Here is a 12,545-nt window from a genome sequence, read left to right on the forward strand (position 1 = left end):
GTATATATAATAGATATTTATATAAAAGACTATTTTGGGCTTCAGTAGAAGTCAGAAATTGAGCCAGCACTTAAAGGTTGTTGTAGCATGAAGAACGGTGTGTACAGCTCTCCAGATCTTGGAGTGACAGTTTGAACCTGCTAGAAGCAGAGTATGTGTATGGCAAATAAAGTTAACTCTGGTGGTTGTAAACAGAATCACAGAATCATGTAGGTTGGAAGAGACCTAGTCCAACCTCTGACCTAACACTAAGAAGTTCTCCACTAAACCATATCACTAAGCTCTACATCTAAACATCTTTGAAAGACCTTCAGGGACAGTGACTCCACCACTTCCCTGGGCAGCCCGTTCCAATGCCTAACAACCCCTTCGGTAAAGAAGTTCTTCCTAATATCCAACCTAAACCTCCCCTGGTGCAACTTTAGCCCATTCCCCCTCATCCTGTCGCCAGGCACGTGGGAGAACAGACCAACCCCCACCTTGCTACAGACTCATTTAAGGAACCTGTAGAGAGCGATGAGGTCAGCCCTGAGCCTCCTCTTCTCCAGGCTGAACAACCCAAGCTCCCTCAGCCGCTCCTCGTAGGACTTGTTCTCCAGACCCCTCACCAGCTTCATTGCCCTTCTCTGGACTCGCTCAAGCACCTCCATGTCCTTCTTGTAGCGAGGGGCCCAAAACTGAACACAGTACTCGAGGTGCGGCCTCACCAGAACCGAGTACAGGGGGACAATCACTTCCCTAGCCCTGCTGGCCACACTGCATCTGATACAAACCAGGATGCTGTTGGCCTTCTTGGCCACCTGAGCACACTGCTGGCTCATATTCAGCCGACTGTCCACCATCACTCCCAGGTCCTTCTCTGCCAGGCAGCTTTCCAACCACTCATCTCCCCGCCTGTAGCTCTGCTTGGGGTTGTTGTGCCCTAGGTGCAGGACCCGGCACTTGGCTTTGTTGAACTTCATACATTTGCATCAGTGTAAGTAGACATGCATGCAATTTCCCAGAGATATTCCAAGGGGCTTTTTTAACATGCCTGGGTCTGGCTGTTGGTGTGACAAAAAATAATTGTACATTGGTACAGCATCTGCCAAAGGACAATCCCTGCTGCTTTGTGAATCCTTCCACCAGGCAGGCATGGAATGGATAAATAATCTTTCATCCTGTTGCTAGCTGGATAGCTGTTCATTTCATGGTCTGAAGCACAGAGGGGTTTGTTTCCTTTTAGGATCCTATAGAAACAGAAGTGCTTCTAAAGACGTAAAGCAGTTGGCAGGCTGGGAAACATCTGTGGTTTTAACTTAGTTCTGATGTCAAAATTAGAGCAACTATCACTGCCGTGCCTTCATGGGCAGAGGCTGTTTTCTGTTAGTCAGAACAAGCCCTTTTGGGTAAGCTGTGGAGGAAAAAATCATAACGTTGCCCTATCACTTTTCAATTTCATGTGGATAATCACATCTGAGGAAAATTAACTCCTAAAATACCTGTATTTAATATTTTTAAGGGTTATTAAGAAATAGGTTTTGCCAAAAGGTTGATTGTGATATTTGCCGTATAGTGAGACTTGCTGTACTGGACTTCTAAACTCTTCAGGAAGTTAATCAAATGCTCAAAATTCAAAGATTACACACATTACATTTGTCTTTGAAAAAGAGTCCCTAGCTGGCCAGCAGAGCCCACAAAAGTTACAAATTACATTTGTTACATTTAAATGTTTTAAGAATGATACCATAGAGTTAATTTTACTGTAGTTACTTTATTTTTAATACATAAAAGACTTCTTAGAGTCATATAGATCAAAAATGATGGCAGATGAATTATCTGGACTAGAATGTAGGACAAACATACCATAATGCTCTTGTTCAGTCGGTAAGTAATTTTAGTAAGTGTGCTTTCCAAGCAGTACGTTATCCTAAGGTGTCCTGTCCTGCTCATAGCTGATAAGAGAGATGAAATATACTCTCTGTATGTTAAATGTGAAGGTGTATAATAATAATAATAATAATAATAATAATAATAATAATAATAATAATAATAATAATAATAATAAAAACTCATTTTCCAAAGAATCAAAACTGCTTTAAATTGAGTTTGAGTGTCTGTAGAAACAAAGTGTTTGGCTGTAATAGATGCTGAAATCACCACTGCTTTGTCCTGGGGAACAAAGATAGCCAATACCTCTATCAACATGAACATGGATTAAGCCTTGTAATGCCTCTCTGTGCTAGCTCAGCCCTGCTTCCACTTGAGGAGGCTGGGGATGGAGCAAAGCAGGGGCTTCCCCAGGGAGGAATATTTTTCACTGGTGCTTCTGTGCCTGAGCAGGGGAAGGAGGAGTTGTGAGCTGTGACAGGGAGAGAATAAAGAGCTCCTTTCAGTTGTCCCCTGCCCAACAGATTTGAGAGAAGTACTGAAGTGAGGAGGGAGAAAGGTACTTGTCTGCCTGGGAACAACTGGAAAGGTTCAAGGGCAAATGCTGCCCTGTGTGGCCTTTGCTCCAGCACCTGGCTGCATGAGGTGCTGAGGCTCCTAGGAGGCGCCCTGAGATTTGTCATTTTCACTTCTTAGCTATTACTGCAAGCATAATCCAGATTTTTTGCTATTTATTATTTTAACAAGAATAGTACTTATAAACTACCATCTTTTTAGCTTTTGCCTGAGAAATGCACATAAAACTATGGTAAAGACTGAAATTTATAGCCAGGAAAAATGCATTTCACAGGGGTGACTTGTAAAAGACCTTATGAAAATAGTGTTCAGATACCATAGTTCCTCTAATAAAAACTGAAATGCTCTTGCAGGTTCCCTGCCCAGGGTATAACTTAACTTTTATTAATAATGAGTTACATCAGCTGGTAAAAGATGTGGTTCTACACTGTTGCATCTCATTTGTTTCCTAACTATAAACAAAAATAAATTAAAAGTTTCCATGTGTCTGTTTTCCTAGCAGGAAAAAAAAAATGCTGCCTTTATGCTTTAAAAAGGAAAAAGCCTCTGCCTGACAAAACCTACGTGTCCTGTGTTTGCCGTGGCTACTTCCCAATGCTGAGCGTGAAGATGATTCGTCCCAAGAAGCGGTCACTGTTAACGTCATTGACAATCCCTTTCCCGTGCAGGCTGCACTGAATGGGGACCAAAGAATTCCTCTTCACGTCTGTAAAGTGCATGGCCACCAGTGGGGACGTGTAGTTGACCTGAAAAGGAGGGAGATTTGCTGAGGGAGCAGGAAAGCAGGCAATGCTCTTTCATGGTCAGTAAATATCACGGGTAATTGGCTGCACGACCCAGCTCAGCCCCCACCAGTGGGACCAGAAACACACTGGTGTTTGCCTCCTCTGCATCAAGCTGCTCAATTTGCAGTGGTTTTGTCGTGTCTTTTAATAGGAGCCTCATTTTAGGGGGCTTTTCCTCCTCTGTTGCCTGTCACCTTCCCCAGCACCCTAGGAAAATGCTGGTGTTGCGACCAGTGTTAGTGTTAGTTAGCATCCCCCCAGAGTTAGTCTGGGGGATTAGCACAGCCAGACCTGGACCACAAGCAGAAAAATTAACTGTTCCCACTGTTGGCAAGGGAAAAACAGCATCCCTAAAGATTACCTGCAGTTTGTCAGAGACAAAAATAGAGCACTGCAATCCCAGTGCCCGTGGCCTCCCTCCTGCCTGCAGCTGCCTGAAATAGCCAGTGAGCACATTTGTACCCCCTGCAGTAGCTCCTTCCCAAGGAGAGGTAATGAAGCCACCAGAACATCTGAACCCTTACTTACGTGTGTGATCTTGCCATAGTAGGGATAATACATGAGGTCAAACGTGCCGTTCCCAGGGTAGAAGTCCACTGACCTTAGGTCGCTCTCATTGCCTTTCTGTGATGGAAACAAACAGGTACTCGCATAGCATGTGGGACACAAAATAAGTAAAGCGAAGGAGCTTTAGCACAAAAATCTCCTGCAAATCCCCACCACAGCTCAGCTGCGCCAGCTGCTCACTCATGGCACGTTTGCTCTGTGAGCCAGTGGCTGCTGCAGTGAGCCAGAGCAAAACTGTGCTAGGAGGGTATGGGTGAAGGTTACAGCGTTTGCTGCACATGGATCTTTCTCTGTGCTTGGCTACTTCTTTATCACTCTCTAAGGGTATGACCCAGCTGCTGCCCTGTGTGGGAGCCGCTCCTGCTGCTGCTGCCAGCTTGCAGGGCGCTCTCCGGGACAGGGCTGCAGGTGGATGCCAGCAGCTCCAGCCTCTCTCTTCAGCTTTGGGGGCTTTGGGAACCAGCAGTGAGAGGGTGAGGGCCAGGATGGGAAGCAGGAGACTCATGGCCACCCCTGCAGCCCTCAGCAGACCACCTCAGTTGGGCTGGGGGCAGGAGGAGCACAGGGTCCTGTGAGGGCACTGGGCTAAGCTGAGGGCACGGAGCGCGACAGTACCTGCACTTTGCAGTCTACGCTCACAGGGACCCCGGCGCCAGGGCGGTAGCCTATGATCTGCAGGGAAAAAAGACATTCACACTTGAAGGAAGTGCAACGCCAAGCATGTGCTGCCTCCCTTTCTAGAGCTCTTGTGCATGCCAGTCACCCAGGACAACCACGATGTGTCAGGAGAGGCAGAGAAGGATGCTGGGAGCATCCCTAGTATAACACAACCATCTCCCCACACAGCTCGCTTTCCCCCCTCCTTTATTTTTCCAGCAGCATGCACTGAGCTGCCAGAATATTGGAAATTTTCTAATAAATTTGGTTCTGCAAAAATGCCTGTTATAAAGAAATGAGGGCCTGAGGTGTAGCCCTAAAGCTCACTTCCTCCTAGAGAGGAGGCTGGCACAGGTGCTGCCATGCACCCAGCCCGTCATCAAATCAAATCTGCAGAGTTTTGTAGTGCCTCATTTTTAGTTTTTCTGGCAGGTACAAGCCAGCAGGTTTCTTGTTCCATTTCTCTGGACCTAAGAACAGGATGAGTTTCAGGCCCCGCACAGTCCTTAGTCTGTCCCACTAGGATCCACTGAAGGAAGGAATCACAACAACCAGATTTTTTTGTACCCGGTTCATCTTCAGCAGGATGCAGGGCTGGCCTCTGGAGTAGCCAAAAGTTTGATCCTCGATTCCCGAGCAGTTCTGCAGCAGTGAGCGCTTGAACTGGCAGGCCTTCTTCTCTTCACTCTCATTGCCCCCTTGGATGAAGTACTGCCCCGAGATGCACTCAATATTCTTCTCCTCTTGAACCTTGTCATCATAAGCTGGTGGGGACCAAGCGACTCATTAATGCTTCTCCAGGCCTGCTCACATCAAATCACTGCGTGCACCCTCACATGAAGGGCAGTCCCACCTGGATCAGGAAGTTTCCTCCCACAGAAGCTCCTGAGACCACCTCACGAATCCTCCCTTTCCAGGCAGGAGACGTGAGGCACCCAGAGGTGCTCTGCCCCATGGCCCCCCAACACCCACCTGCTAGGAAGTCGTGCATGCTGTCCACGTATGGCTGCCACGTGCTGCGCTTGGAGACATTGAAGGCAATGGTGAATCCATTCAGGTATGGCCTGATCATCACCCCTGGAGAACAAGATGGATGCTGTCAGAGCAGGTATGGGGACTGGCCACAGGCTGTGGAGAATGTTGGGTGGGCTGGGCACGGGCACAGGCCAGCAGCACCAGCTCTCAAGCAGGCAGTAACATCCTTATAATCCTCATCATCCCCATCCTCATCCTTCTGCAGCACGCAGGGGCCAAGGGACCCCCATGCTCTCAGCCAGCTGGGGGCAGAGAGAGGGCCAGGGGGTCACTTGTTCCCCACTGACATGAAAGCCCAGGGAAATGTTGCTTCTGCCATGGGGAAAGAAGGTTTTGAACATTGTCCCCTATTCCGCCCTTCCCCCCCCCCCAAAAAAAAAAAAAAAAAGTGTAAAAGCTACTCCTGATTTGCATTTTGGTTTCAAAGGTCTGATGTATAAAAGGGGAGCAGATGAAATGAGTGGATATAATCTATGAAATGCCTAAACTTGCCTCTTTAAGAATAAATTTTATAAATATAATCAGAATAATGGAATAATTACAATAACAATTAATATAATCTGAACAAAGGCTTTACATGGGGGGTATTTAAGATGTCTGGCCCTCTCCAGACAACCTGGTGGCTGGGGAGCTGCAGCACCATTGCTGCTGCAGTGGACGGTAGCACCCTGGGTAATGCCATTTAGAAGCACTTTGCTGAACTGGGCTTGGAGCCTGGCCCCCACAACAGATGGGGATAGGTCTTCAGCTGGTGGAAACTCAGTAGGATCCTGCCCCTGTAGCAGCTGTAGGATCTGTAGCAGCTGGGACTTGGCTCAGGACAATCCCTGGTGAGTTTTTGCAGGGACAGGACAAGGGGTAATGGCCACAAGACAGAGCACAGGAAGTTCCGCACCAACATGGGAAAGAACTTCTTCATGGTGAGGGTGATGGAGCACTGGGACAGACTGCCCAGGCAAGTTGTGGAGTCTCCTTCTCTGGAGATATTTAAGGCCTGTCTGGACACCTACCTGGGCAGCCTGCTGTAAGGAACCTGCTTTGGCATGGGGGGTTGGTCCTGATGATCTTTCGAGGTCTCTTCCAACCCCTTCAATTCTGTGATTCTGTGAGTCTCTTTGATTCTTTATTTCTGCTTCAAAAAAGCTTTAAGATCTCACCTTAACTCTTTGTCCATTTGTGAAGAACATAAGAAAAAAGACCTCTCCATTTAGTCTGCAAAATTTCCTCTCATAAATCTTTCTATTATTAATAATAATATTTCTTTCTGCCTACCCAACCCTTCCATCGCAGCCTGTGTGTGTGTTCCAGCAGAGGCACCCAAGGCCGGGCACGTACCTGGCGGAGCCACACGGTCCCGGTAGGTGGGTGTGTAGGGGCTCAGGGTGAGCAGCATCACGTACATGCAGAAGGCGAACATCCCCGCCAGGCACGTGTAAAAAACGAAGTAAAACAGTAAGATCAGGCCTGCAGAGCAGAGAGGGCACATTGCTGTCAGTGTAACCCAAGCATGTCCCATGGGGATGCTGGCAGCCACCTCTGCCGTGACACCAGAATTTTGGGGCACGGGGCTGTTGGATGGACTTCCTGCCCACCCAGGCCCTGGGGATGGATCCTTTGGATCTATTTCGTGGCACAGCCCTTCCCAGAGCTGAGTCAGGACCCAGGTGGGGGCCACATGAAGGTGCTCCCACCCTGACCTCCTGTTGGCTGTGATGAGGACCCAGGCACTGGGATTGTGGTAGATGGCATCGCCCGGCCCGCAGCACTGCCAGCATCTTGGCCCTGACGTCCAGGCACAGGGTTTGTTTTCCTCAGGGCCAGGCTGACAGCTGAGGATGTCTCAGGAGGCTGTGGCCTATGAATAAAACCCAGTGGCGCAGAGCGAAGCAAAACCTAACCCAAACATTTCCCAGGAGAAACGTGCTGGCAGTGTGGGGGGAGCCCTGGGAACGCAGCTGTGTGCAAGCACGGGGCTGGGAACTGCTGGGGGGCTGCATCCCGCCGCGGGCCAGGATGGGGCAGATGGGGCTGTCACCACCAGGAGTGACACTGCTGCCCATCCGTGCGGTACCAGGAGACGACACCCATGTGCTGGTGCTCACTGCGCCCTCCCCATTCCTGCAGACGTGCAACTTCCAGCACTGCTCAGCTGGGGACGCATCCATGCCAGCCCAAGAGTTGTACCCAAGGAGCAGTGGGGGGATGAAGAAAGGGACGGAGACAGGGACGAGACCTTCCTGGGGTGCAAGGAGGGCTGCCTGGCCAGCATTCACTGCAGGCCCACCACTACTGCCACATCACCATGTGCAGAGGGCTTGCTCCCTGCTTGCCCTGGCAGGATCCAGGCCACAACAGAGCTGGGGTCCCCTGCATTTGCTCCGTCTCTTAATTTTTTTCCAAACTTTTGCTTATGAGTTCTTGATAAACACTGGCATCCAGACCAAGGTACTTGGTGTACCTAGGTTGGTCTAACCTTGGTCTAACTTCGGTTGTCTGCTTGTCCACCCCCTCCCCAACTAGCTGTTTTTATTGCCCCGCTCATAAAAGTGCACCCCTCATTGCTGGGACGGGGCAGTGATCCAGGCTAGCAAAGATGTTCGCAGGAAAGTGCATCCACCATGAAGGAGAAAAGGCACCAACCCCCAAAAACGGGGCTCAAACAAGGACCTACCCCAGCTCTTGGCTGTTCTCCCTAGGCAGGTTCTCTCCTCTGGGTTCCACAGGAAGGTCTTCATCTCCCCAGCCAGGTCTGCCCAAGTTTTGTTCCCCATCTCTGCCTTGGTCTCTGCTTCTCCTGCGTCAAGATCCTGCACTTTCTCTTCATCCTTATTTTCCTGGAAGAGTTACAGAACACAACCCCCACAGGCAGGCTGAGCATCTCATTGGCCAAAAATAAATGCAAAAGCACTTAATAGCTGGAAATGTTTCAAATTTCCATTTTCCCATCATCACTCTTGAGTTAAGGAGAGGCTGGCTGTTCTGACTTATGATCACTTAGATTCCAGCGTTCTTTTTTTTTTTTTTTTTTTTCTATGGCACTGCAGTCACATTGAGTTCCATCTCCTTGTCCTGGCATTTACAAAAGTTTGTCTTCTCTAACCTGCATCAACGTGACCACAAGAAAGCCTGCAAGCTGGGTGAGCTGGGGCTGTTCCCACACTACCATGTCTCTTACCACATGTGTGCATTTTCTGTGTTACTGTGGATGACACCAGTCAGCATCACTGAAGAGGTCATCCACTTTATTTTTCTTGGCATGTGAGCAAGTGTTTAGTCTTTGGAGAAATCCCTGTAATGTTATTTTTTGAATTACACCAAGTTCCCAGGAAAAGCACATCCCCAGGCACAGAGAGAGTTTTCTTTGTGCCACGGCCCTGGTGATGAAGAGGCATTTATCTGGAGCTCACAGACACTAAATTCTCTCTCTCTGGCCACAAGTCACTGGAGATGTGATTTAGGGTGACTGTCCCTAAATGCCTTGAACCTGTGGAAGCTCTAAAACCAGGCAGCAATGTGGGACGGGGTGCAGCCCTTGCTTGGAGCTCAGGGCTGGGTGACCTCAGAGCAGGGTTTGCCAACCAGGAGGAGTTTCTTCCCAAACCCAGCTTTCCCCAGAGAAGCAGGCTTTGTGTCAAGGTTGGATGCCGGGAGAACGGGGGCTGAGCTAGGACTCCAGATGGAAAACATGAAAAACTGGAGCCTTGGACTTGGCCCATCACCTCCCTGTGCCGTAAGGCAGAGCTCAGGCACTGTTGGCTGGGTCTGGCCGTGCTTGCATTGGGCTTGTGGAGATGGGGCTGTGCAGGTGAGCACAGCCAGACCTCACAGCAGCTGCACTGGCAGCTTGTGCCAAGGGCTGGGGAAACCCACTGTCTGCGGACACCTGTTGGGCCAGTGAAGCATTTATAGCCTGCAGATTGCCCTGGGACGCGGCCAGCAGCTTAGCAGAAACTCTGGCTAGGAAATCCCTCCGGATCAAGGGGGATTGAGCTCTGTTCAGATAGTGCAAAGTAGTGAGAAGTGGGGGAAAGGCATGGGCGTGCAGGGCAGGACACCTGCATTGGGCAACGGATGGAGGAAGATGAAAAGAAGGAAGAAGAGGATGAATTCTCCTTCCTCCCACTCTCCTCCCTGCTATAAATAGCCATAGCACGGGAACACAGGCTCCATGCTGCAGATGCAGCACAAGGTGAAGGTCCCATCCTGCCGGGTTGATGGGGTAGGCTGAGTGGGATTGGGGCAGCCGGCCGGGGGCCTGGAGCAACTCCCCCAGCACTGGCCATTCCCATGAGGATGTCCAGGTGCTGAGGGTGCATGGCCAGCAAGTAGGGACAGGGCAAGAGTCCGGGACAACCGTAAGGATTTTATGGAAAGCCCCTCGCAGGGCTGCAGCACTGCCAGCCCTGCTGCCTCTCCCTTCCCTCCCAGTGCACAGCGCTGGCATTTCGCAGGGGCACCAGGCAGCATTTCCTACAGCAAAGCTGCCACTTTCACCCGTCAGGAGGTGAGCTGAGTGGCTGCAGCCCCCGCCTCGCCTCTCGGAGCAGCCCCCGAACACTTACCAGCCTTTTGCCTCCCGGGGAGGCAGCGTTCAGCTCCATCCCTGGCTCTGAAACAGACAAATGTGAGTGTTAGCACTGAGGGAGCCCAGGGCTGAGCCCAGCACCTCCGTCCCCACTGTGGAGCCCGTGGGCATAGTCCCCTGCCCACCACAGACCCCAGCCCCACTGCTGGCTCCAGCTGAGCGACGCTCCCCCAGCCCAGGGGGCCAGGAGACCTTTGCCTGCCCGCAGTGGTTGCAGCTGACGAACCACGGCTGCTTTTGCTCACTCACCCAGAAGACTTCAGTGTTCAGGAGCGGGTCAAAAAATAACTTGCTTTCTTAAGAGGGGTGAGCTCAACGCAACGGAATCCCGTTCTGGGCGTAAGGCCCCTGCCACCTGGTGCCCTTTGCAGTGGTCCTGCAGTGTACTGTACTGCTGGAGCCTCCCCAGCAGCAGCTAACACCTGACACGGGGAGCAGGGCGCTATGCCGTGGGGTGACGTGGTGTCTGTTAACAAACACTCGACGGTCACTAGGGCTCTCAGTGGCTGTGTGGCTGTCAATAGGTGCTTGTCAGTCACCGCCGGACCCTGCTCCACACTTGCAAAATCTCTCTTGCAGCAGAGGGGCAGGTTTATATTTATCCCTTTGAATTGAGGCAGCAGCTGGGGGCACGCAGCGTCTGCTCCCCAGGCAGGGCCAGCAGGACGCTCTCCAGAGCGATGCCTTGCTGCGCCACTGTGCTGGGGAGGATCACATTTTCCCTTGTCAGTGAATTACGGGCACAGGAGGTTGTGTTAGGGCACAGGGTGCTAAGGTTCTGCGGCTGTGAGGGACCTGCATGCTGGAAGCAATGGGTTGTGGATGGGGGGCTGTGGGGGGATGAGGGGAAAAGTCTTGCCGAAACTCCTGGAATAGCTCCAGCAGCATGGGAGCTATGTGAGGGCCACTGTTATTGTTATGCCCCATGCAGCTCTCGTGGAACAGTGGGGTTTGTTTTACACCAACAGTCAGAGCTGGAGCATGGCTCCAGCCACCAGCTCAGCTCACACCCCAGCACAATTTGAACATAGCCAGAAACCTTAGTTTCTTCAGGCCGCGCTCAGCGGTGAGGAAATGCTGCCTTGCCACAGCCCAAGGCTTTGCACTGAGGCACGGGGACATCGCAGGGCCACAAGAGCTGAGCGCCGTCTCACATACCCTCTCCCGCGTGTGGCCGAGAGCCGCTCCCCAGCGGTGCTAGCAAATGTGCCCAGCAGGAAGGAGCAGGATCTGGCAGTGGCCCCGGGCTGCCCCGTGTCTGCCACTGGGCATACGGCAGGGCTGGCATGGTACCAGAGCCTATGCAGGATGGAGCTGGGATGGGACACAGCTGCTCCGTGGGGCCTGTGGGACTTGGGGCGCACGCAGCTCCCTGTGAACACATGCACACCCCTGTATCGGTGTGCATGGGGCTGTGCCGGTTCATCCAAGGTAAATAACTGCTGCTTTCTCTGGAGGCAAAGTGTTCTTTGCCATTAATTGATCTGGGCATATGTAGCTTGCCTCTTGCACTGCTGTCAGCGTGTGCTTTCTCTTTGCTCTAGGGAGAGGCTGGTAATTAGGCTCTTATCCAATAAAAGTGTGGGTTTTTGAAGTAGAGATAGGATTAGTTTCTTTTAACTTGATGAAATATGATTTGGCTTGAAATAATTACATGATTTGCACTTAGCGCCTCTCAGCCCGGGGCATTAAAAATGATTTACAAGCAATTACAAAGCCTGCTGGGAAGATGCTTTTATCCCCATTTTACAGACACGATGTGGTAAACAGAAGCTAAGGTCCTGCCCTGGCTCCTCAGCTGGGGAGATGAGGTGCTTGTGGGGCCTCTCAGATGGGGCCTGGGAAACATCAGGCACTGCAGGGAAGCCAGAGCACTGGGAAGTAAAAATCTGCACTGAAACACGGGGGACAGGGGCTGGAATTGCCCAAGTCTGTCTCTGATTGTGCTGGATTCACCACTGCCCGGTGTAGGTGGGGAGGACAGGGACGTTTGGCAAAAGATGGGAGCACCCAAAGCAGAAGGGCATTGAGGTGGAGGGGAGCTGGTGGGGTGCAGAGAGGCCAGGGGAGCAATGTGGGGAGTGGGGAGGATGAGGCAGGGCAGCCCCAGCCCTGAATTTTGTGTTGTGCCACTGGTGAGCGCAGGGGCCAAGTGCTGTGAGACAACTTGGCTACATGGCAGCATTTTCAGCCCTCCCGTCCCCAGAATAACCCCTGGGGCAGAAACACCCCACCGCACCCCAAAATGTGCTAATAGCTGTGAGGGCCTAGCTGTAATTCTGGAGGGGAATTACGGTGTTGTCTGTAACGCCCCTCCCCTTCTCCCCCGGTAATATTGGGGCTGCCACCGGGCTTCACGACTCGCGGGGGGGGGGGACTCTTAACGGGGCCGAACCGATCCCCACAGCGAACCGGCCCTGCTCTGCGAGGGGTCCCCCAGCTCAGAGCTCGCACTCCCGGGTGCGATTTCG

General features: G+C 51.4%; 1 protein-coding gene across 3 annotated transcripts; it reads right to left on the reverse strand.

Annotated features, from left to right (window-relative positions):
- Positions 1-1,733: 1,733 nt before the first annotated feature.
- On the reverse strand, positions 1,734-10,481 carry ATP1B4 (ATPase Na+/K+ transporting family member beta 4). 3 transcript variants are annotated; one of them, XM_068697318.1, is made up of 9 exons: positions 10,324-10,481; positions 10,052-10,098; positions 8,161-8,323; positions 6,825-6,953; positions 5,427-5,531; positions 5,022-5,218; positions 4,413-4,469; positions 3,759-3,854; positions 1,734-3,191 (listed from the first exon to the last, which is right to left on the reverse strand). In XM_068697318.1, the coding sequence occupies exons 2-9, from the start codon at positions 10,088-10,090 to the stop codon at positions 3,030-3,032; spliced, it is 948 nt and encodes a 315-aa protein (XP_068553419.1). In that variant the 5' UTR covers positions 10,091-10,098; positions 10,324-10,481; the 3' UTR covers positions 1,734-3,029. The 3 variants fall into 3 exon arrangements, with proteins under 3 accessions (XP_068553419.1, XP_068553418.1, XP_068553420.1); XM_068697317.1 differs by having other exon boundaries at positions 10,267-10,330; XM_068697319.1 differs by lacking the exon at positions 10,324-10,481 and adding an exon at positions 10,200-10,311.
- Positions 10,482-12,545: the final 2,064 nt, after the last annotated feature.

Source organism: Anas acuta, chromosome 13 (genome assembly GCF_963932015.1).
Source record: "Anas acuta chromosome 13, bAnaAcu1.1, whole genome shotgun sequence".
Taxonomy (NCBI): domain Eukaryota; kingdom Metazoa; phylum Chordata; class Aves; order Anseriformes; family Anatidae; genus Anas; species Anas acuta.

What these genes read in the sequence shown, in the direction of transcription:
- ATP1B4 (XM_068697318.1), bottom strand. Translation starts at nt 10,090, where the DNA reads ATGGAGCTGAACGCTGCCTCCCCGGGAGGCAAAAGGCTG. An exon ending in TCCTGCTGAAGATGAACCGG is followed by an intron (nt 4,470 to 5,021) that starts GTACAAAAAAAT and finishes TTTTCCCTGCAG; the next exon opens with ATCATAGGCTACCGCCCTGG. An exon ending in ACTATGGCAAGATCACACAC is followed by an intron (nt 3,192 to 3,758) that starts GTAAGTAAGGGT and finishes CCTCCTTTTCAG; the next exon opens with GTCAACTACACGTCCCCACT.